The sequence below is a fragment of the Microtus oregoni genome, unplaced genomic scaffold (assembly GCF_018167655.1).
Source record: "Microtus oregoni isolate MIOR12 unplaced genomic scaffold, Mior012 000000F_ref0000247, whole genome shotgun sequence".
Classification (NCBI taxonomy): domain Eukaryota; kingdom Metazoa; phylum Chordata; class Mammalia; order Rodentia; family Cricetidae; genus Microtus; species Microtus oregoni.
In genome coordinates this window covers 60,342,569-60,367,368 of record NW_024543059.1, presented here as the reverse complement: position 1 = coordinate 60,367,368, position 24,800 = coordinate 60,342,569, and the positions used below count along the sequence as shown (strand labels likewise).

General features: G+C 44.9%; 1 protein-coding gene across 2 annotated transcripts; it reads left to right on the top strand.

The window, feature by feature from the left end:
- The first annotated feature begins 1,599 nt into the window (after nt 1-1,599).
- On the top strand, nt 1,600-21,252 carry Mcoln3 (mucolipin TRP cation channel 3). 2 transcript variants are annotated; one of them, XM_041655118.1, is made up of 12 exons: nt 1,600-1,827; nt 7,093-7,260; nt 10,501-10,654; nt 11,090-11,174; nt 11,340-11,436; nt 12,671-12,770; nt 14,208-14,320; nt 14,399-14,548; nt 17,628-17,729; nt 17,817-17,939; nt 19,909-20,115; nt 20,953-21,252. In XM_041655118.1, exons 1-12 carry the CDS (start codon nt 1,600-1,602, stop codon nt 21,085-21,087), a joined length of 1,662 nt encoding a protein of 553 aa, XP_041511052.1. In that variant the 3' UTR covers nt 21,088-21,252. The 2 variants fall into 2 exon arrangements, with proteins under 2 accessions (XP_041511052.1, XP_041511054.1); XM_041655120.1 differs by lacking the exon at nt 7,093-7,260.
- Nucleotides 21,253-24,800: the final 3,548 nt, after the last annotated feature.

Sequence of the window (24,800 nt, the reverse complement as noted above, 5' to 3'; positions counted from 1 at the left end):
CCTCAGTCTGAAAAAGCTTCTTTACACCTATCAAAGAGGCCAAAGAAATAGCATGCACACATGCTTCAAAGGGAGAAACGCGCTGGGTAAGGTAAGCAAGGTCAGTATTGGGTCGTTCTGGAGTTGGGTCGCAGTTGAGGATTGCCTTCCTTTGTGTAGCTGAGCTCCATTCTGGGGGCTCACACAGTCCCTAGAAATCTCGCGGTGTTAGAGAGCCTCCCCGACGAGTGGGGTAGAGAGCAGGTGAGGCTGCCTGCTCACACTCTGTGTTAAGGTTTTATTTGCACTTCATTTAATGTTTGCTACAATCTTCCAAGGATAGAGATTATCATTTTGTAGGACTGAGGCTCAATGTGGGCTGAGTGAGTTGACACAAATCATAAAAATATCAAGGTCTAAACTGGTTCTTGGTTCCTACAAAACCTATTTATTGATTAATCATTGTATGGGAGTTTTTGCTTCTCCCCAGAGAGGAAAATGAATGACTATATCCACATGAAAATATGCATGTCATTTCAGGGTCCATTTACTTATTTACTTATGAAGTTCTTATTCAGCCTCTCAGACCCTGATCTTTGCAATGGCTGTATCTAGTACCCAATGAGCCAGAAAACACACACATAGCATATACAACCATACATGTAAACATCTAATCTTTTACATCACATTAAACATGTAATCTCCTACAATCTAGTAGGAACAGCCCTTAAATACGCTAACTTTCAACAAGGTGAGAATTCGCTTAAGTATTGAAACCAGTTAGAAACTGGTATCCCCCATGCTAATGGGTGTTCAGCTAAGATCGTGTGGGGATACAGGATAACTCTACGGACACTGGGCAGCCATGCCAGCTTTCTTAGATGTACTAACTAAAGTAGTTTTGAGTCTGAGAAGTCACAGCTCTACCACAGTCACCAGCAGTGGCTTGGGCCATCTCTCAGGTACTTCCATTCAGGGAAAAGTGGATCCTTGGCTATGATAGGGATAAAAAAATTTCAGGACTAGTTAACATGAAGCCGGGTGGGAGTTTATCGATGACATTTTGACACATCTTAAAGCATGGGGGTGAAAAGAGAGAGGGGTGCTCCAGGAGGAAGAGTAAGGCCTCCTCATGCATGGGCGCAGGCTTCCCAAGAGAGGATGGCAAGCGTCTCCGTGTTAGCCTCATCTACTGTTTTGATGGCTTTCAAGCCACATCTCCAAGTGTTGCTGGGAAACAGCCTATATTTCACACTTTTTGATAAGTATGGTGACAGGTGGCTCCAGGGAGATCTTGGATGGAATTGTAATCTAATAAAGTAAAGCAAACCACTAGGGCCTTACAAGGGGTTATTATGATACGTCCCTGTTAAGGGGTTTCCCAGTGAGAGTTCGAGAAAACTGCAGGTTTAGATTTGGGAAGGGAGGGAGGCCTTAAGCAAATGTTAATTGTGCTAGAACATTTGATTCTCAGCTGAACCAGGCTCGAAGTGCAGCGCCCACCCCATTCCTTTCTCGTGTCCTCCACTTTCCCGGCTTTCTGTTCTGCCTCACTGAGGGTGATCCTTGGACACTGTGTCTTTCCCCACTGAGTGGGCTTGTTTGGTTCCCTCCCTAGCGATGGCAAACCCCGAGGTGGTGGGAAGCGGCTGTGGCTCTCACCAGGATGACAGTCCCTGTACCATTCACCAGAGCTCGTCCCCCAGTGAGCTGCTTCTCTTAGAAGACCAGATGAGGCGCAAACTCAAATTCTTCTTTATGAATCCCTGTGAGAAGTTCTGGGCTCGGGGTAGGAAGCCTTGGAAACTCGCCATACAAATTCTGAAAATTGCAATGGTGACTGTCCAGGTAAGCAACTCCCAAGACAAGTGTGGTGCAGGCAGAGAAGGAGGGCCTGGCTGATGCGACAACTTTCAACAACATACATAAGGGACGTGAGAAAATAAGAAAAGATACACCTGTATTAGCAAGGGGTTTCTACTGCTGTGGAGAGACACCAAGACAATAGCAACTCTTTGTTTGTTTGTTTGAAAAACAAACAAAGTGTTTCTCTGTAGCTTTGGAGCCTGTCCTGAAACTAGCTCTTGTAGACAAGGATGGCCTCGAACTCACAGAATCCACCTGCCTCTGCCTCCCAAGTGCTGGGATTAAAGGCGTGCGCCACCACTGCCCGGCTGACAACAGCAATTCTTATAAAGGAGAACATTTAATTGGCACTGACTTACAGTTTCCGAGTTTAGTCCATTGCCATAATGGCGGGGAAACATGGTGACATGCAGACAGACATGGTGCTGGAGAAGGAACTGAGAGTCCTACATCTTGATCCACAGGCAACAAAAGGAGACTGTGTGCCACACTGGGCTTAGCTTGAGCATGAGACCTCAAAGCCCACCCCCACAGTGACACTCTTCCTCCAACAAAGCCACACCTCCCAATAGTGCCACTCCCTATGAGCCAAGTATTGGAACACATGAGTTTGTGGGGGTCATACCTATCCAAACCACCGCAACAGCTGTAAACTTTTTTCTCTTTAACATTTGTGAAAAACTTTGGCTTTTTGTTTCTTTTTCTGTTAAGTTTCTTTAAAAAAAAAATCAAGACAGGCTCTCACTATTTAGCTCTTACTAGCCTGTGACTCCCTTTGTAGACCAGACTGGCCTTGAACTCACAGACATCCACATAACTCTGCCTCCCCAGTGCTGCTATAACAAGGTGTTTACCAAGACATCCAGCTCATTTTTATTTTTCAGTAATGTAATTTTACCACCATCGCAGTTTTCAGGAATAAACAATTTTAACCTCTGAATCCTAATAAAGACATTTCTTGTGAGGTACCTAAATCTTCCACAGATTCTAGCTAACTCCCAATGTGAGATTTTTCTTTTATTTCTCATATTCTGGGCATTCCTTTCTCTAGAAACTGCATGGATTTTTGCTGTAGTCAATCTCTGGGATTACTACAGGCCTGGATAATAAGAACTGTGTAGTGGAAGAACATGGGGTAGGCAGAAGGGATCCTGCACGGGTGTATAAAATACACGCTTTCATTTCTGTGAGAAGGGAAAAAAGTCAATCTCTTTCCCATAACTTCTTTAAAATTTTTTTGGAGGAACAAAGTTTTGTGATAGTTGCATGTACGGTTGTGGTTTGTTATAAGAATGGACTTTGGGTGCTGGCAAGATGGCTTCACTGGAAAAGGGCTTACCACCCAGCCTGGCAGCCTGAGTCTGACTGATTCCTAGACCCCACGTGGCAGAAGATGAGAACCGGCTCCTGTCATTGTCCTCTGACCTCCTTGCATGTGTACACACAAAAACAAAATAAATAAATGTCAGAAAGTGGGATTTCCTGCCCATGAGGGGAAGCATCTCTTGTTAAAAGCAGTAGGACTAAAATGAAGGCCAAATTTAGGTTAGTATTTTTATTTTCTGTTCCTGGTGAACACCTGCTATTGAAGGATAGTTTGTTGTTGTTGTTTTTTTTTTTTAATTTTGAGATGGCTAATCTTAATTGCCTATTGAAAACAGGTACTTGTGATTAGTAAACCATTTTCTAGAACACTTGAAGTTGATGGAATTCTTATCTAGATTTTAACTCTGGACTTGGGTGAGCACTCTGTCTGAGCGCATCATCTTACGTCGTTCTAACCACCACCCTCCTCTTGGGGAAATCCCAGCCTCTCTCACTTCACAGAGAAGTACTGATGCTTGCAGTGTTTGGAAAAATAGCTCATGAGTGACTTCATGGAGACTCCAGAGGCAGGGGCACTTTTTCCTCAATATATCGCCATGAAAACACGCTCAGTTCTCAGTCTCATAATTGGCAACTTGCACCTGAAATTTTATTTCCAAGTGATAAAGCAACATGTCACAACACTGAAAAGCTTATTTGTGTCATCTCTATGGGGAGTCTGTACCAGCTGATAGGAATGCTATGTTATTTACTTAGGGTAATAATGGGTACATTTGGGTGGCTGCTGTGTGCCACACTCAGTGTTTTATATACGTGCTCATGCTCAAGTCTTAGGACCCGAGCAGTGCATCCCTGTCTCTCTCTCCCACAGTGACAAGGCTTAGTGCAGGTGTATTCCCATGTAACACAGGACCCTATAGCAGAGGACAGCGATGCACGGTCTTAGGTTTGCACACTCGCAGCTTACACTCATAAATACTCCCTCATCGATTTAGAGAATCCCCAGTAGTTTACTAGAGTGGTCAAAAGATGTTAGCCAGTGGTTTAAGCCTTTAGGTAAGAAGCACACAAAGGTGTTTAGGTGTTGAGATGGAGTCTCAATCTATTGCCCAGGCCAGTTGCAAACTCACTATGTAGGCTAGACTGGCTTCAAAGTCTGTGAAATCCTGTTACCTTATTTTCCCAAGTGCTGGGATTACAGGCAGGAACCTCCATACCTAGCGTTTATGTTCTTTCTCTTTCCTCTCCCTCCCTCCCTCCCCTCCCCCTGAGAATCTTTTAAAGAAAAACTATATCAAACTTTTATTTATCTATTTATGTGTGTGTATGTGTGTGCATGTGTGTGTGTGTGTGTGTGTGTGTGTGTTTGCCATATATGTGACAGTGCCCCCAGGAGCCAGAATAGCGTGCCAGTTCTCCTGGAGCTAGAATTATAGGGCATTGTGAGCAGACAAGAACACTGGTCCTTTGCGAGAGCAGCAAATGCTTAATCATTGAGACATCTCTCCAACCCTTCTCTCTCTCTCTCTCTCTCTCTCTCTCTCTCTCTCTCTCTCTGTTTTTCTCTGTGTAGCCCTGGCTGTTCTGGAACTTGCTTTGTAGAACAGGCTGGCCTTGAACATCTCTATGGAGATCCACCTGCTTCTGCCTCCCAAGTGCTGGGATGAAAGGCGTGTGTCCCCATGGCCAGTGATCCACATCTGACTCAGCTGTAATCTGTCTTTAGTCTGGACCTGATTACTCAACATGTCACACACAGGCGACTTTGTAGTTGGGAAAATTAGGTTGACTTGGTGATGGACGATCTCTTTCTAGGGAAAGGAGTCTCTCTAACTGGGAGATTTTGCTTTTCAGCAGCAGAAGGAAGATGGCTGTAGCTCTAAGTGCCCTCCTCATCTGTCAGCCACTGTAGCCTCTGTCTGTCACCATGTGACCAGAACCCAGTGCTTGGTACTTTACAGACTATTGGGGGAGGAAATAGGTTTATTTATAGTTTTGACTAGAGCTGTTAATGAAGGGAGAGAGAGGAAGGGAGGGAAAGGAAGGGAGAGAGAGATGGAAGGAGGGAGGGAAGAGAGACAGAGTAACAGAGAGAGACAGGACAGAGACAGACGGACAGATCTCACCTTCACCTGACCTCTAACAGTGTTAGAGATTATAGAGAAGATGCTAACACGAGCCACACAGTCTGTTGTGAGATAAATTGTCAGAGTGTGGGCTGCTAAGACAATTTTGAGATGACAGCTCCTCCTTCACGGACTCCTTCCCTGGCATTGGAGCTCCAGCCTCAGCTTCGGTCTCCTAGAGTTTTATTTCTTAGGTTCTCTTGAGGACCAGGCCACATTGTTTCCTTGTTGTCCAGTACCTGGCTCAGTGTTGAATTCTAGGAGGCATTTGGATGTTTGACTATATATATATGTGTATATATGAGTATCTTTGGGAACCCTTGGGAGATCCTTGGACCAGTTTTGATAGATTTCAGGTCCCTAGAATACCAAGCTGTCATAGTTAGCTTAAAGCAACTCTTGAGAAATGAATGTTTGTGAGGTAGAAAACTATGGTATATGGATTCAGGTCACATGTCAAAGGGGGAGAGACAAGTGCGTTCTTTCTCACCAGATCCTAGCAACACAATGATGGTTTAAATGGAGCTTGTATGTAATCCTTCAGACAAGGACTACAATCTTGACTATGCACTTGTCACGTGACTGCAATTATTTACTTCCTCTGAACTTTTACAAACTCATCTGCAAATCTGTTGTATTGGGGACTGTGCTGAGGGGCTGGTAACTGTGGGGCCAGTTCCTGCAATGGCGTCCACACATAGATGCTCAGTATCATTTCTACGTATACCTTGCCTTGTCCTTGGGTCTGAACCACAGTATTCAATAGAGGGGAGCGGAGAGAAGGGAACAGGATGAATGAGAGAGAGGAGAGAGACACAGAGAGAGACAGAGTGCATAAGGGAGGGAAGGAAGGAGTGAGGGCAGGAGGAGACCCTGAAGTGGCTTGGGAGGGGGGAAAGACTAGAAACTTGGAGTGAGGCAGGTTTGATTGATGGCCGCACAGTGAAACAGCTCTTTTCAAGTCTTCACAGTTGAGTTTTATGGAGAATTCTGTCTGAATATTAATGAGATATTATTTTAGTATACTTGAATTTAGATAATATAGTTTTTATTTTGGGTCTTATTGAAACAATTTGGGTAATGAGGTCTAGGACTTTAGTTTGTTCGTAGGACTTAGACTTTCTTAGTCTGTTATCCAGGAAGTGGAAGCATTTCTTCTCTCTCTGTCTCCCCCTCTCCCTTCTGTCTTTCTGTATGTCTCTGTCTGCTGTTTGTCTGTCTGCGCTCTCTCTCTGTATGCGTGATGTATGTGTGTGCACATTTGGGAACAGGAATGTGAATCTTCTCTCCCTCTCTCCCTCTCCCCATTTGTCTGTGTCTCTGTCTGCCTGTCTGCTGTCTCTCTGTATGTATGGTGTATGTTATGCAGATCTGGGCACGGGAATGTGAGTGTTTACTCGCCATGGCATGCCTGTGGAGACCAGAGGACAAAGTTGAGCGTCTGTCCTCACCTTCCAACTGGGTCTGTTGTTTTCCACTGTGTCCACAGGACATGAGTGTACCTGGCCCATGAGCTTTTGGATAGTCTTCTGTCTCCCACTCCACGTCCCTATAGGAGTGCTGGCACACATGTGACTTTTCTTTGGATCTGGGGATTTTAACTCAGGTCCTTATATACTTGTAAGGAAAGCACTTTCATCCACTAAGCCATCTCCCAGCCCCCAAGCCGTGAGCCTTCTGGACATCCTGCCAAATCCCTTGCACATTCTTGCCAGCCAAGACCGGAACCACATGCCTCCGTTTCTTTCCTGCTCAGACATTTCACCCTCCTGCTGTTTCTTTTTTCTTTTTCAAGCTGGTCCTGTTTGGACTAAGCAACCAGATGGTAGTAGCTTTCAAGGAAGAGAACACTATAGCCTTCAAACACCTCTTCCTGAAAGGATACATGGATCGAATGGAAGACACATACGCAGTGTACACTCAAAGTGACGTGTATGACCAGGTCCTCTTCGCAGTGAACCAGGTAAATAGATGGTGTGCATTTGCTGTTGGTTTCATTTGTTTTAGGTGTTAGCGGTTGAACTCGGGGCCCCGCACAAGCTAGGCAAGCATTTTAACAATGAGACAGCCAGACAGTGTGTGCACTCTTTATCTGGGAGAAAGAACAGACTAGAGAAATGGTAGCAACAGATTATATAGAAACTCACACCCAAGTACTGAACAGTTCTGCTTAGAGATGACTTATGAAGAAGTAACTGAAATATAGTTTAAGGGCTGGAGAGATGGCTCAGCGGTTAAGAGGACTTGAGTTTGCTTCTCAACACCTACACCAGGCAGCTCGCAAACTGCCTGTAATGCCAGATTTAGGGAATTCATTGTCTTTCTGGCCTAGTAGTACTACCTACTCCTTCATAGGGCATGCATGCACATCCATGTACACACACACACACACACCTAAAATTAAATGCATATTTAAAAATTGATTGAAAAAATATTGCTAACAAACAATTATACAACTAAAAATTGACAAAAGCTTTCATTTCCAACCATCAGAAAAGTTGCATTTCAGTGACTTAATGAAAAGAATCAGGGCTAGGACTGGACGCGGGAGCTTCAATATTTGAAATTACTAACACAACCCTGGCTATAAGTAGTCATTAAGTCTTCAAAGCTTATACTTTAGAGGCCTAGAATAGATAATGAGGTTTTTAATCTTGAACAACCAAAGCCTTCAAGCTTGTGTAAGGTCAGGCTATTGTGTCACTCCTGATGCTGATCCCATGATGCTGGCTATCTGCCCGACAAAAGGAAACTTGTTTCTCATACTCCAGGGTCAAGTTTTCATTCTGGGCTGTTCTTGCTATAATTAGTACCTTCTCAAGGTTCAGAGCCACTTCTTGTGAAGGGATAATTAAACATGCGTTTGAGATATATATATATATATATATATATATATATATATATATATATATATGTTTTTTAAGATAGGGTTTCTCTGTATAGCAGCTCTAGCTGTCCTGGAACTGGCTTTGTAGACCTGGCTGGCCTTGAGATCTGCCTGTCAGGATGAAAGACGCTTGCCACCACAGTATTTTTAACCTAAGGTCACATTTCAAAATCATCAAATCCCTTCTTCAAACATTGTTCCTGAGCAATCATGACTCTTCTTTTCTGGAGGCAGCCTGTTCAAACAGTGGTCATGAGCTGCTGGGGTGAAACACGTCTTTCTGGAGCCCGGGCTCTTAGCTAGCAGTGGGAACGGGAAACTTAGGGACAAAGGCTGCATAAAGTTGTTAAACAGAATCATGGCTTAAAATTTTTAGAAGGCAGGGAACCCGGACTGCTCTTTGGACTGGAGAGGGAGGGGGAGAGGCGTGGGGGAGGGGGAGAAGGGTGGGAGGAGGGGGACGGAAAGGGGAGGCTGGGAGGAGGTGGAAACTTGTTTTTTTTTTTCTCCTTTTCTCAATAAAAAAAAAAAAGAAAAAATATTCTAGTGAAAATATAGGGAAAAAATTTTTTTAGAAGGAAAATAGCAAATAACTTAGTGATGAAGGTAAGTTTAGAGAATCAAAATAAAGTGTGTGTGTGTGTGCGTGTACAGGTGCATGTGTGTGTGCGTGCACACATGTGCATGCAGGATGTGGCATGGCATTTGTGTGAAGGTCAGAGGACAGCCTTGGTTGTCAGTCCTCAGCTTCTACCTTGTTTGAAATCAGAGTCCTCCGTTCACCGTTGCATATACTAAGCTAGCTGCTTACAAGCTTCTTGGGGAATTTTCTTGTCTGTGTCTCTCACCTCACCATAGGAAAATTGGGATCACAGATGCAAGCTACTGGACCTGGTGTCCCATGGGTTTTGGGGATTTGAACTCAGGTCCTCATGATTTGGTGGTACGTGCTTTACACACTGAGCCATCTCTCAACGCTGGACTTAACTTTCAAATGTATTAAGTATCTGTGAGCACTGTATCAAGTTTCTATGTTTCTTAGGTGTTATGTAGAGATAAGAAGTAAACAGTCCATTACATTTTGTTGTTTTGAGGCAGGGCCTTATGCAACCCAAGGTGACTACAAACTCCTTGTAGCAGGGGCTGGCATTGATGTCTTGATTCTCCTGCCTCCACCTCTGAAAAGCAGTCTCTATGCCTGACAAGGCCAGGTAAATTCTATATAAACCATCTTTACCCTCATCACTAGGACTAAGCTCAGTCTTCAAAACACTGTGCCCGGCTCTGAAGCCACACAGCTTGTTAGGTGTCCATGTTCTTTCCGTGAAGATCCCTTACCTTCACTGCCACGTTCTTTCTGCTGCTGGAGGAAACCATCTGTCAGGATAGTGAGCAAAAGCCACTTCCCTCTCACCGTTCTGGAGGCGTGAAAGGCCAAGATCAAGATGTCTACACAGTCAGCTCTTGTTGGAAGGGACACAGAGGGCCAAAATGTCCACATAGTCCCACTGGCCCTGTTATGTTGGAACTGTTTGATGTAACAGTCCAAATACACCATGTTAAGTCCTGTATCTTGCCGCTTTCTCTTATTCCCCAATCAGTGGTCCCAGTACCTCTGCATTACTTCCTAATGAATCCACAGAAACCACAGCCCTTGCTGTATAGACCTGCTCCTGCAGCAGAGAGACACATGTTCTGTTCGTTTCCATACATATCCAACCCCCCATCAGTGCTTAATGGCATAGCACTTGATGAACTTACTCCATGAAGACAGAAATATCAGAGAGACACAAAAATGTTGGGTAATAGGTTCAAAATCTTTATTGTACATGTTCCAGGGACAGGGAAGGACTACAAATGAGCAATGGGCAATGGCTTTACTTCTGATGTGTGGTGCTTGGCTAAGAATCTTTAACTTCATTTTTACTTTACCAGTCATAGAATGACCTGGGATGCTGCATCTAAGTGAGGAAGAAGATTCTGGGCTGGGAGTGTAGGAGAGCCTGTGATCAGAAGGCGGTTTTGACCTGGAGAATTCCTGGGTAGATGGTACAAAGTATTTGAGTGTTCAAGGCCTCTGTCAGGCTTTCCTTGGACGTGGCTGTCCCTTCTGGTCTTCACTGCTACTCCTTAGAGCCACTCACTCAGATGCAGCATCCAGTGTGTGTTTCCTGAATGTCTGCACCCCGAAGGGAGATGGGAACCCCCCCTCTCAAGACATGGCCAGGAAGGGTTATAGTGGCTCTCCTCTTCCCCGACTGGCACCCCCTTTGCCCTGGGTGTTGTTCCATTCCCATCTCTCTCTTTTGGATGAAGTACTTGCAGCTTCGCAACATCTCTGTTGGCAACCACGCTTACGAGAACAAGGGGACGAAGGAGTCGGCCATGGCAATCTGTCAGCACTTCTACAAGCGAGGGACCATCTGCCCCGGGAATGATACCTTTGACATTGACCCAGAAATTGAAACAGGTGATGATCTCCTATAACCTTCAACTATTTTTTTTTTAAATTTCCTGATTTACACCTAAGCCCCGTGATGACTGCATCTCTGAAAACAATGACAGTCGGTGCTCTCATGGCTTAGGAAGAACTGTACAACTCTTACGTGCCAGCTCCTGTTGTGAACACTTGTTATATAACTCATGAATTCAAAAGGAAAACAAACAGATAACACATAGAGGAGATAGAGACAGGGAGAATGATGGCATCCTGAGGCAGAGTTTGGGTCTGTCTAAATATCCGATCACTCCAGAAATGTCTTAAAAACAGGAATGTCCGGACAAGCGGCATTGATACCGAGCTCCCACAGGGTTGATCTAAACAGCAACAGCATGAATAGTTGATCTTAGCCATCATCCTTTGAAAATGCAGTTTTATTTATGGTTTTGTTTCTTTCTGTTGCAGAATGCTTCCTGATAGAGCCAGACGAACCCTTTGACATCGGAACACCTGGAGAAAATAGGCTCAACCTGACCCTGGACTTCCACAGGTGAGGACAGCCAAAGGGTGATAGCTCAGCCCGTGTTCTCGACTGTCCGCTGGAGGAGCATTTGGATGGGCCTGTGTGTGTCCCCTCATCTCATGTCCTCTGTCTGGAGGAGCACACAACTCGTCCCATGTCTGTCCCTCATGTCAAGTATCTTCTGCTTTCCAGGCTCCTGACGGTGGAGCTTCAGTTTAAGCTGAAAGCCATTAATCTGCAGACAGTTCGCCACCAGGAGCTTCCTGACTGCTACGACTTTACTCTGACTGTAAGTGTGGGCTGTGTTCCTGTCTAGAGAAGATCCGTTTTATCTAGGTGTATAGTTCATGTTCGTATACTGGTACTAGATATAGGATGCTGTACCTGAACATCCTGGGACATCGCTCCAGCTGGCTCTAGTCTGCATATTGCTAACTTGCTGTTTGTTTTCTGCACCTCGGTGTGTGTTCTGTAAGACAGGGACTTACCTTGTCTCTTACTGTCTTCACTGTGGGGCCTGATATCGATGCCTAAGATTCATTGAAATCGTATTTAACCTTTGCCTGCATGTGTTAAGTTGGATTTATAACAGAAAAAAAATGTTCATCTGCATTCAGAAGTCTCACGCGATGTTTTCTGAGGTTCTTTATGAACCTCTGAAGTCCTTGTTGGGTGTGTTTGTGTGTGTGGTGTGTAAATGTGTTCACATGTGTGTGGCCCATGATGTGTGTGTGTATGTATGTAGTGTATGGGCACCTGTATATGTGTCTTCACACACATGTGTGTGTGCACATGCATGTGTGGGTGGATATATATATATACATATGTGTGTGTGTGTGTGTACATGTGTGTAAAGGCCCACAGTTAGCATTAGGAGTCTTCCTTGATTGCACACCCCTTTATCGACAGGGATGAGAAGGAGACACGGGAGGAAGACAGAAGGCATTGTGCTGTAGCTTTGTGCTGTCTCTACTCAGAGTTTTCACCTGGTTGTCTCAGAAGCAAGGCAGGCTAGCAACTCTGTCACTGAGCCCTTTATAATACATGTGATACCATAGTGATGGAGAAATCTAGACCCAGAATGAAAACAAAAAAACTCTCCATCTGGGGTGTCTAAAGACAGAAATGACAGACATGATTTCCCCAAACATCAAAAAGCCATCCATTGCTAAGATTCTGTCGGAAGGTGGGGCAGACCTAATTTGTACAAACTCCTGCCAAGCCAAGTTTCTAGAATAGGAAGAAGGGGAAGGCACTCTTGTTTGCTAAGGTATCCAGGGCTGGAATGCATCCTAAAAACCGGGGTATTAGACACTAAAATTTCTCTATAGCAAATCTAATTTAATATTATCAACTCAGAGAAATCAAGGGGTACTCTTCAGGGATTAACAGTCACCATCTGGCCAGAGATGAGGATCAACATTTCCTGTATCCTTCAATGAACTGATCCTGATGAATTCAGAGAGCCATCTTGATTCTAAAACTTAGTCATGCATGCTGGACCCTTTTTCTTGTCTTTACAGATAACATTTGACAACAGGGCTCACAGTGGAAGAATCAAAATAAGTCTAGATAATGACATTTCTATCAGAGAATGCAAAGACTGGCACGTATCCGGATCAAGTAAGTAATGAGCTCGGCTCATTTGCAGGATGGCAGTTAAATAATGAAGCATTAAATTATTGCCTGCAGGACATAAGGACCAGTAAGTAAAAGACTGAGCTAGTCCCGAGTCTCTCGATATTCTGTAAGCAGATGGGTTTGTTGTAGATGTCTGGTGTTTCAGACAGTACGCAGCACTGTCTTTAAAGAGCACGGCTCTTTACCGTCTCCACACGTCCTCGCCTGCCTGCTCCTTATGTAGCTACATGTTCAGTTCTGCACTAACAGCCACACATGCCTGTGTCCTCAGGCTAGTATTTTTTAGATATCTCAATGAGCAGCAGAATCCTTAAAATCACAGATGAGGAAACCAAGGCTCAGAACTGTTTCCATCAGTTGCTAGATGAAGGTTCTATGGTAACATTTAAGATATTCATCAATCTGATTGCAGGGCAAGGCCAGTTGGGGCCCCCTCTCCTCTATTGTTGAGAGTCTTAGCTGAGGTCATCCTTATGGTTTCCTGGGAATTTCTCTAGAACCAGGGTCAGTAGTTTTATAGCAAGAGCTGAGGACGTCTCCACGTGATACTAAAACAAGACAAAAGGACCCTGGTGCAGATTGGGAGGTGCTGGGAGCAGGCGGTGAAGGACTGAATGCCAGCTGGGCCACTTACTGTGTCACCTAGGCAAATTATGTGACCCTTTGTGTTTCAGGTTCTCACTGCAACATGGGGGAAGTCCCCACAGCCTCTCTGGGGCTGTTGTGAGGATCTGTGCACACAAAGTGCTCGGAACGGAGTCAGGAGAGAGTGGCTGGGCAGAATCTGTAGCTGCGACTTAACTTCCTTGTCTCACTCCATCTGTACGTTTGTCCACGCACCTGCTTGTTCCTGTGCTTGTCTTGCCGTCATAGATGTTCCCGATAGGTCAGGGGCCTCAGCTGTCTTGTCTTCTAGTAGCTAGAAAAGTCCCAGGTATATAGGGGTGCTTAATGATTATTTTATACCAGGCTAAGTATGTTAACAAGCAATGTAGAAAGGCTTATTGATTGATTGATTGGTTATTTTCTTTGAAAGGATTTCACTATATGTAGCCCAGGTTGATCTCAAACTTAGTATATAATCCAAGGTAGCCTAGACCTTCTGGTGACCGTTCTGCTGCTTCTTGCTCTCAAGTGCTGGGGTTAGAGATGTCACCACCACACCCAGCCAGGAGCACCCATTCAGCATAAGGACCACAAGCTGATAATTAAAGACCTTTGATTTGGAGTGTTACCTTTTTTAAAGGAAGGACCCTCCGCTTTTTAAAAACGCTAACGGGAAGATTGCTCACAAGTTTTTTTTTTTTTTTTTTGGTTGTTGTTCTGAAATGCTTGAATTATCTAAATCATTGTAAAAAAGAAGCCAACAGCATCATATTAATGCCTCATCCCTGAACCCTCACGGCCTCTGTCTTCCAGTTCAGAAGAACACCCACTATATGATGATCTTTGATGCCTTTGTCATTCTGACCTGCTTGTCCTCGCTGGTCCTCTGTGCGAGGTCTGTGATTAGGGGTCTTCAGCTTCAGCAGGTAGGAAACTGCTCCCTGAGACGCCGCTGACACACTCGGCCACAGGGATGCTCATACTCTTTCTCATCTTCCCTAAAGGAATTTGTCAGCTTCTTCCTTCTCCACTATAAGAAGGAAGTTTCTGCCTCTGATCAAATGGAGTTCATCAACGGTTGGTACATTATGATTATTGTTAGTGATATACTGACCATCGTTGGATCGATTCTGAAAATGGAAATCCAAGCCAAGGTAAAAACTGTTCTTCCCAATTGTGCAACCCCAATGGTAAATGTACTTTTCCAAGCTATGAAGAGATTTAAAGCCAATGCTTTCCTCTGAGCTTTATATTCAGTTAAATCAAAACTAAAATAGCAGTTTTCTAAACATTATTTAAAATTATTTATTTTTATTTCATGTGCATTGGTGTTTTGCCTGCATGTCTGTCTGAGGGTGTCAGATTCCCGGGAGCAGGAGGTGCAGGTATTTTTGAGTTGTCTTGTTGGTACTGGGATTTGAACCTGGCTCTTCTGGAAGAACTGCCAGTGCTCTTAACCACCGAGTCATCTCTCCAACCCCATGTCTAGAAGTCTCCTAATCAGAGTTTTAAAAATAATCCATAAACTAAGAGGTCAGAATCAAAGTGGCCAGAAAATACTCTGTGCTATACCAGGATAGTTGAGACCCTCCAGGCCACAGACACTAAACGCCATGTCTACACTGAAGAAATTATGCTAAGAGTTAAAAGAAAATGTTGAAGCCAGGTGTGGGGCCTGAGGCAAGTGAGGTCAACACATGACCCTGTGTGTTTTTACATGATTTCCTCTCACAAAGATGCTTGCGTTCTTACTTTTTCCATTGTTATTATTCTCTTGAAATAAGGTTAATCTGGTCTAAGATTAATCTTTCTCCCCAAACAACAGCAACAACAAAAATTAAAAATGTTCAAATGAATCTCACTCAACTTCATAGTTCCCTAGACTTGCTGTAACTAACTGCACATTACCTATGCAGCTGGTTGTAAACCTAGGTAGAGACTCAATACACAGGCTGGGTCAAAGGGCAGCTTGCCCTCTTTTCTGAAACGGTCAGGGTGGGGCTCTACCATGGCCAATCCCTCGGCTCCGTGCAGTCTTCAGGGACCTGAACTCTCCTCATTAGTTCCTCCTCAGAAGTTAAGAGCTCATCCTGACTTCATGAGTGACACAGGGTTGCCTCATGAACTGGCTACAGCCCGTGGGAAGTGAAATCACCAGCTGGTGGCAGCTCTCCAGTGTCACATGTCACGTGGCCTAAGCACAGGAATAGCAGATTTTACTCCTGTTCACACCCTCTAGAGCAGACAAACCCACCTGCAAAGGATCTGGGGAATAAGTAGACCTAAGTTAGAGAATGATGTTGCTCACCATAGGCCAACTGTGGCCATATAAGGCTGTCGTTTGAGCAGTTTAACTTTAGGGAACAACGACAACAAAAAGATGGTAGATTTGTTGTAACTCTTTATTTCTTTATTATTTACTTTTGAGATAGGATCTCATACAGCTCAGGTTATCTTCAAACTCATCACTTAGCTGAGACTGGGCTTGAACTCTGATCTCCATGCCTCCACCTCCCAAATTCTGAGATTACAGGCACATATCATACAAGACACAATTCTTTATTTTCACCAACTTCAACTATCATTTCCTTCAGTGAGCGAAGAGTGTCTATTTTCTTCATTTTCTGGACTATCTTCTTCTATTCTGAAACCTCTACACATCCTCCCAGCCCCACATCACTTCCTGTTTCAGAACAGAAAGAGACACCCCTTCCACAGCCCTCTCACTGTCCCCAGTGTCTGTATATTCTCAGGCTGCTATCCAAGGCTAGCCCCTTCACTTGCCTCTCAGGGGCTAGCCCCAGGTTCTTAGTGGAGGACATAACTTCAGCTCCGTGTTCTCCTCTCCAGCAATTGTTTCTCTCCTGGAACTTTCCCATACTGTTCTTGCTTCTTGTGTAAAATTAAAATCCCAGTTACTCTACCCACCTATTTCCCCAGATCTCTGCTCCACTTTATAGAATGAAAGATCTCAAAAATAGTTATTAACCCTCACGATGATTCTGATTCCCCCAGCCCCTTTTTTCTAGAACGTCTCCCTACCTGGCTGCCTCACTTCCCTGTGGAAACTCCTTTCTGCAGATGTCCCGTGGTTCCCCTCAGTAGCTTCTCACAGCTGATCTGGTTTGTGCTGAGGTGCCTTTTAGCTGAATTGACACTTACCCAGGCTTCCTCCAGATCCCTGGCTGGCTTTCAGAGCTTCCCTGGCTGGTTCCCTCTCACTCGCCAACCCCCATGTGAGAATGTTTCGAGACATCCTACATGGAGAGCTCCTTTCTGCCACTGCCTTGGTGTTATCTTCCTGACCCAGACAGATATTTTGCTATTTATTTGCCAGTGTTTGCTAAATCTGCATCTCCTCCTTGGTTGTCTCTGTGTTGCATCCTGAATGTCCATGCGTTGACCACATATCTTCTGACTATCCACATATCTTCTCAGGTTTAACAGACCCACCTCAGAATCCCCTCAGTCTTCCTCCTCAATTCAAATCCACTTCTCCCATTGACTTTCTGGTGTCCATTAAAGGCAACTCTCTGTGAGTTCATGCCCCAAACAGTAGTACATTCCCCGAAGTTCCTCTCTTTTATGAATCTCCTCTCTCCCATACTGTATCCCACAGAGATCATATGTGTTCTACCTTTGAAAATGACTCTCTGGCTCTTAGACCCAGAACCCTCTCATGCCTCCAGCAGTCTGCTGTCTGTCACAGCCAGCACTTGGTCCTGTTGCTCCTGTTCAAGGCTCTCAAATCTCCCTGACCTTTTCTGACAAAACCCATGAGGCCTTATACTTCCCACGCCTTACCTCCATCTGTTGCTTGCTTCTTGCTGGGTCCCTTGTATTTGCTGCTCTGTGTGCCAAAGGCTCCTTCTAGGTTTCTGCTTGATTTTCTTCCTCGTTTCTTTCAGATCTTTGCTTCCATGTCACTTACTCACTGAGATTTGTCCTGCTCATCCTCTTTCAAATTGCCAACTCATAACGCGTTCCTTCTCTCCCTCTCTGGCTGGCCTTCTTCCTCAGCATTTACCGTTACTGAATGTACCGAAGGCTGTATTCATCTGACGCTGGTTTATGCTCCACACTCTGCACTAGAGTGTAAACTTCACGAGGGTAAAAAACTGTTTGTCAATTGCTTTATCTTTCATACCTAGAGCAGCTCCTGTTGCATAGCTACTTGATAAGTCTGACTCAACGGACACATTGCTATTTAACCAATCTTTTCCATCTGTCTAGAGTCTCACAAGCTATGATGTCTGTAGCATCTTTCTTGGGACTTCGACCATGCTCGTGTGGCTTGGTGTCATCCGATACCTGGGTTTCTTTGCAAAGTATAACGTAAGCAGTCCTACAGAACCCATAAGAATTATTCTACTGCCTTGGCTAAAGGGCAGAGAGATTCTAATGCCTCTCTTACTTCCACAGCTCCTTATTCTGACCCTCCAGGCAGCGCTGCCCAATGTCATCAGGTTCTGTTGCTGTGCCACTATGATCTACCTAGGCTATTGCTTTTGTGGATGGATCGTGTTGGGCCCTTACCATGACAAGGTACTGATAGACAACTTCTTCCTGACAGTATTAAGTGCAAATAACGGGCCAATGGCTTCTATTTTTATGATTTGTACTTTTTATTCATTTATATTTTTGTTTGTGTTCAGGTTGGCCTTGAACTCACATGTGTAGCCAAGGACGACCTTGACCTCCTGGTCCTTCTGCCTCTATCTCCCAAGTGCTGGCATGACAGGTTTGTGCCAACACACATAATTTGCTGTTTTATCTTTTTGAAAAATATTAATACTTTTATTTATTCTTTGAGAATTTTACACATATACATAATATGTTTTGATCATTTTGATTACCTTACTCCTCCCAATTCCTTCCAGATTCTAACTTCATGTCATTTTTTTTTTTTTTTTGGTTTTTCAAGGCAAGGCTTCTCAGTAGCTTTGGAGCCTGTCCTGAAACTAGCTCTTGTAGACCAGGCTGGCCTCAAGTTTACAGAGATCTGCCTGCCTCTGCCTCCTGAGTGCTGGCTGGGATTAAAGGCGTGCACCACTACTGCCTTTAATCCCAGCACTGCTAATGTCCTCTTTTTTAAATAACCCAATGGGTCCAATTAGTGCATCCCACATGCACATGGGTGTGCGGCCGTCTATGTTAGTATGGTCAGTCTGCCAAGGTCCCCACACTGACTCCCTCCAGCTAACAGCCATCAACTGCCAACAGAGTTATCCTTCTCAAATGAACTTCTTTGATTATGTAATTCAGCTTTAAACTATGGAAAGTCATATGTCTACATCCACATATTAGGTCCAAGAGTAAGGGTGTCAGTAGTTCTAAACCAGTCAAATGTGAGCACCCTGGGAGTGTCATTGATCTGCCCCGTTGCCTGAAATCCCATTTGGAATACATTAGATAATTATACCAGTGGTTAGTTCATTTGAGTTCACCAATCAATATACATTTAAGCAACTACAGGGAAAAAACACTGTAGGAATATTTGATAAGTTTGCTGTGAAAACTGTTGCCTTGAACATTAGACCTTATATTGAGTTTGGATGAGCTTCCAAATGAGACAAAGGACCATGTGAGTCTGGGACCTAGATGTCACTGCAGAAGCATTCAAGGTGTTTCATGGGTTTCTTCTGTGAAAGGGAAAGGATGATGGAAGGGAAGGAAAGGGAAGGGGAAAGGAGGGGAAAGGGAGGAGAAGAAGGGAGGGGGAAGGGAGGAGAAGGAGAAAGATAAAGGAAGGGAAGAGAAGAGAAGGGAAGGGAAGGGAGGAGAAGGGGAAGGGAGGGAAAGGTAAGTGGGGAGAAAGGAAGGGAGGGAAAGGGAAGGCGAAGGGAGGAGAAAGGGAAGGGAAGGGGAAGGGAGGAGAAGGGAAAGGGAAGGGAAGGGAGAGGGAAGGGAAGGGAGGAGGAAGGGAGGAGGAAGGGAAGGGAAGGGGAAGGGAGGAGAAGGGAAAGGGAAGGGAAGGGAGGGGGAAGGGAAGGGAAGGGAGGGGGAAGGGAAGGGAAGGGAGGGGGAAGGGAAGGGAAGGGAGGAGGAAGGGAAGGGAAGGGAAGGGAGGAGGAAGGGAAGGGAAGGGAAGGGAGGAGGAAGGAAAGGGAAGGGAGGAGGAAGGGAAGGGCAGGGCAGGGCAGGGAAGGGAAGGGAAGGGAAGGGAAGGGAAGGGAAGGGAAGGGAAGGGAAGGGAAGGGAAGGGAAGGGAAAGTCTGACTCTGAAGGAGTCAGCTCTGCATGGAGAGAGCAGAGCTGTTCTTCCCGCTCTCTGTCAGGCTGCTACAGCTCAGAGGAACGTCAAAAAAGCCACCCACTTGAGCCCCGAAAAAGCAGCAGCCTCAGACATGTCATATGCAGCAAAGCAAATGCTTGTGTCTACCTCGGGGTGGTTGTTGGGAAAGTGTCACCTGGGATACCAGGTCTGACCATTTTCAGGATGATGTCATGAACAAAAACCTCCCATACGAGAGAACATGGAAGACACTAAACTTCTCTTCCCCCCTTTCCCCAGTTCCGTTCTCTGAACAGGGTCTCCGAGTGCCTTTTCTCTCTGATAAATGGAGATGATATGTTTTCCACCTTTGCAAAAATGCAGCAGAAAAGCTACCTGGTTTGGCTGTTCAGCCGAATCTACCTCTACTCCTTCATCAGCCTCTTCATATACATGATTCTGAGCCTCTTCATTGCGCTCATCACAGACACGTATGAAACGATTAAGGTGGGTTCGTCAAGAGCCAGAGCATGCTGTTGTAGAGCTGTGTAGAGGTGATACATATCTTAGGGCTAGGAGGAAGGAGGACTGTGCAGAGAGATGCAGCTCAATTTTGGCAATCGTGGAATCGAAAAAAAAAACAAAGGAATATGGAATTTCTAGAATGCTGAATGTCTTGTTTCTCAGTCTTTATGTTAAGAAAAGTTATTTTCTCCTTTTTAAAAAATTCATTGTTAACTGTACTAAGGGTCATACCCAGGGCCTGGCATATGTCAGGCAAACCCTGTGCCATTGAACTGTATGTTCCCAGGCCTTAAGTATGTTTTAGAATCTTTTGTTAGACTAATAATGGTCAGTAAGTATTGGGCATACAAAATACACATTTGAGAAAGGCAAAATTTTGTGAGGTCACCTGTGGAAGAATAGGAACACTCACTGCTCAGCCCCTAGCCAGGCTCTGTTCATCTAGATTGGCTGGTATTCTGTGCCTGAAGCCAGTTCCACCCAAGGAGCTTCCTTCACACTGAGAACCACGGGGCTGCGGGGCAGACTGGTGGTGGACACCGTAGCACTTAGGACAAAGCTGGCTGAGTATTTCCCAGGAGAGGGTATGGACAAGGTTCCCAAGCTTCTCCAGGTATGGGAAGAGGTAGGCACAGACAGACTGAAGCTGATTCCCGAGCAGCTGGCTCCAGAGGGGATAGCTCCCAGACATGCCTGGGAGCAACGAAATAGTCCTGAGAAAGATCACTTCCGTTTGTTGCCAAATGCACCATCGTGAATTTGGAATACAGCTGTGGGAGAGGACCTTGTTAACCTGAACGTTTCCCTTCTCCCATGCAGCACTACCAGCAAAATGGCTTCCCAGAGACAGAGCTTCGCAAGTTCATAGCAGACTGCAAAGACCTCCCCAGTTCTGGAAAATACAGATTAGAAGGTGACCCTCCAGCATCTTTCTTCTGCTGCTGCAATAAGTAATCACTGGTTTTCTCTGGGCTTGCAGAGGAAAATACGGCATGTGGCTGAGCCAGAGACAATGTGGGTAATTGTGATAACGCAACAGTATGCCCAGATACTCCTATTCTGAGCTTACTCCTGACTGCGACATAGCGAGACCTGTTTCCATTTTTAAAAATATTTTAGATCGTTTCTACTTACATTAGAATTAAAAAATAACTGATTTGGCAGGGTGTGGTGGTGCACACCTTTAATCCCAGCACTTGGGGGGCAGAGGCAGACTGATCTCTGTGAGTTTGAGGCTAGCCTGGTCTATAGGTCTAGTTCCAGGACAGTCAGGGAAACCCTGTCTCGAAACAAAGCAAAACAAAACAAAAAACTGATTTGGTGAGGGATTCTACTGGACCATTGCTTGTCTTAGTTGCTGTAGCTCTTGCGTGTGCTCCCTGGGACCCTTTGCCTTCCAGTGTGGCTTCTGTATGTACTGGAGAATGGGCTCTGTCTCTCAGTGCATTTGGATGACCCAGTGTCCCTCTCTGAGACTTGGGATAATTATAATTATTACACATCTGACACCACAGCATCTGAGGGTTTCCCCCTTAAAAGAAGACAGAGCAAGAAAGAGGCCTCCAGCGTAGCCTGTGTGCAATGCTTGGCTCCTAGAGACAGCTGTTTGATAATCCTGCCTTTCAGTGTTAAGTCTCAAGGTTGAAGAGAGTCTAAACATGAATGAAAGCTAAAGTGAGTGCCAAGGGGTATCTGATCAAGCAGTGATGGTTTTCTTAGCAACTAAGCAGTGTGGGGGAATTAATGATGCCTGCCAAAGGTCCAATCAGTCTCCGCAAAGCCATGTATGGTCAGGATCTGTGGCGCTATGTTCTAGAACCCATGCTCAAAAATTTTAAAATGAATATATGTATTTGAAGAGGTACTAAATTAGGCTCTATACTTTATAGTTTGCTGATGGGCAAGTATGGGGATTTTTATGGTATAATACTCATTTTGTGTACCGTTTATCCATGTAGACACTAATTCAATTGTGTATAACAATGACTTTATAAAATAACCTTTAAAAACAATAAAAATTTTAACATTTTAATATTGCACTGGAGACATGATGATAATAGCTCAAGATACCCAAGAGGACTGCCTGGGGTACCCTCCACAGCCTCATGCCTTCTGGGATCCCAAGGATTCTGCTTCCCGCATCACACCGTGGTTCTGCTCATCCGCAACCAGCCTTGGCTCGAGTGTATCCAGGTGTAGCTCTGGTCACGTCAGTGAAGTCCCCAACCCATACACCTGGGCAGTGTGCTGTGTCTCAAGTGGACTCAGATGTGCCTTCTACCATGGCTGCAAAGGGCACGATAAGCAAATGCTGGCGGCATCCGCTCCTCAGGGGAGCAGAACACAGCTGCTACGAAAGTGTGGAGCCCTCCAACTAAACATCAAAAGATGCACTGGACTCTCTGGGGGCTGTGCCCGGGACCTGCCAGAATAGGAGGTGGCAGAGTCACGGTGGTCCCACTGTGACTCCACAGTGCAGTAGGGAGATCACTGTGCTCCCCCTCCAGAGTGTAGTCACATGGATTGAGCCCCCAAAAGATGTGGGAACAGAGCCACCAGCAGTCTTGAGAGCCTAACCTCTGCCCTGTGCTTGGATGATTCCAGATTTGTAATTTGTAAAGTCTGTTTTGTCAGGTGCCACCCGTTTTCCCATCTCATGGCCACTTCTCACTTTGGGAATGGAAGTATCAACCCTCAGCCTATTCTACTTTACACCTCACGGGCCATGGCTTGTCCTGACTTCTTAGCCTCACACTTGACAGGAGTTTGACTGAGCCTCAGACAAGGGACTCTGGAGATGACTCTGGAACTAGTTGAGACTTAGAGATTGTTGGGATGAAATAATTATATCTTTCATAACAAGAAGTACATGGATGAGAGGCAGAGGAGAAAGGCTACAGTTTGAGTATGCTCCCTCCCCAGGCCCATGTGTTGGGAGCCTGGGCCTAGTGGGAGGCATTTGGTCCATGGGGATAGAGGCTTTATGATGGAGATATGTGTTTCTCGTGGAATAGTCAGTCTTCCTGAACCTTTGCGCTCTGTTCCTTTTCCTTTGTGCATGTCCCTCCTGTCCCTTCTACTTTCTCGCAGCTTGAAGCAGCACAGAGTACTCATTAGAAACCAAACAGATGCTGATAGCATGCATCTGGACTTTGTACCCTGAACCACATGAAACTCCATAAATTACCCTAGTGTCAGGCATTCCTGTTATAGTAACAGAAGATGAACTAAGTCAACGGCTCAATTTCACACACGGGAGAATAGTTAGTTTCACATTTTTCTTTGTTTCTTCTTTTTTTATTTTATTTTTGAGACAAACTCTAACTACGTAGGTAGTCCTACCTGCCTGAAACTTGATATGTAACTAGCCTGGCCTCAGACTCACAGAGCATATGCTCTGGAAAAGGTACCAACAGGAAAAAGAGATGAGTAGGAGAAAATGTTTGCAAAAGGCCAGAGCTAATGATATACACCAATATAATATACAAAGACCTCAGAATTTGACAATAAGAAAGCAGACTCCCCATTTAAAGTGGATATAATAACTTGAAAAATGCCTTACTAAAGACGACAGACAGGTGGCAAACGATTGCGACACAGAGGGTCACCGTCACATGACACTGGGGAACTGCAGATGAAGTCATCTCCTGCCTGCCTTTACAATACGTCAAAAGTCAAAGCCCTTCAAATCCAAACCTTGGTAAGGATGGGAAGTGACAATCTTGTTTATTGTTGGGGAGAATTCAAAGTGTTATAGTCCATTTGGAATAAGGGCAGTTTCCTACAAAACTGTATTTTCGTGGCATGCAGTCTAGCAGCTAACAAACACTGGTGCTTCTCGGTGTTTAGCTAAAGGAGTTGGAAGCGTGTTCGCTTTAAGCAACAAAGGAAAACAACGCCAACACAGATGATTTTAGCAACTCTCTTCAAAATTTACAACACGTGCAAGCAACCAAGATATTTTGAAGAGGTGAATGGATCAATACCCTGTGGTATATCCCTCCAGTAGAATGGATCAATACCCTGTGGTATATCCGTCCAGTAGAATGGATCAATACCCTGTGGTATATTCATCCAGTAGAATGGATCAATACCCTGTGGTATATCCGTCCAGTAGAATGGATCAATACCCTGTGGTATATTCATCCAGTAGGATGGATCAGCACCTGGTGGTATGTCCCTTCAGTAGAATTCTATTCAGTCCCAAGTTAGCTGCCAATGAGAAGACATGAAAGCAGTTTAAGCCGGTATCATGAAGTGAATGAAGTCAGCCTGAAAATGCTACACACTGTTGGATTCCAACCACATGGCATTCTAGAAAAGGGGAAAACAGAGATAGTAGAAAGATCCATCGTGCCTAGGGGTTACAGGAGATGGGGGATTAGTAGATGGTACACAAGCATCATCAGGCAGTTCAGGCTGCCATGACACAGGAGTGTAGCTCCAGTAGCTTAAACCAAACAATAAGCAGTTATTTTCCACAGTTTGGGGAGCTGGAATGTTCAAAGTCAGGGCGCCAGCAGATCTGCTGCCCAGTGAGAGCATATTCTGTGATCTGATCTCCAGACTGTCGGTGACCCCAAGGTGGGAGGTGGGTTGTGGGGGAGGCAGAGGGCCTATGGGAATCCTCTGTGCTTTCTGCTCAATCTCACTTTGAACCTATATCT

Excerpts from the sequence above, each read along its gene's own strand:
- Mcoln3 (XM_041655118.1), top strand. The coding sequence starts at position 1,600 with ATGGCAAACCCCGAGGTGGTGGGAAGCGGCTGTGGCTCTCACCAGGAT. Across the intron at positions 7,261-10,500 it reads TCCTCTTCGCAGTGAACCAG|TACTTGCAGCTTCGCAACAT; the intron begins GTAAATAGATGG and ends TTTTGGATGAAG. Across the intron at positions 10,655-11,089 it reads TGACCCAGAAATTGAAACAG|AATGCTTCCTGATAGAGCCA; the intron begins GTGATGATCTCC and ends TTTCTGTTGCAG.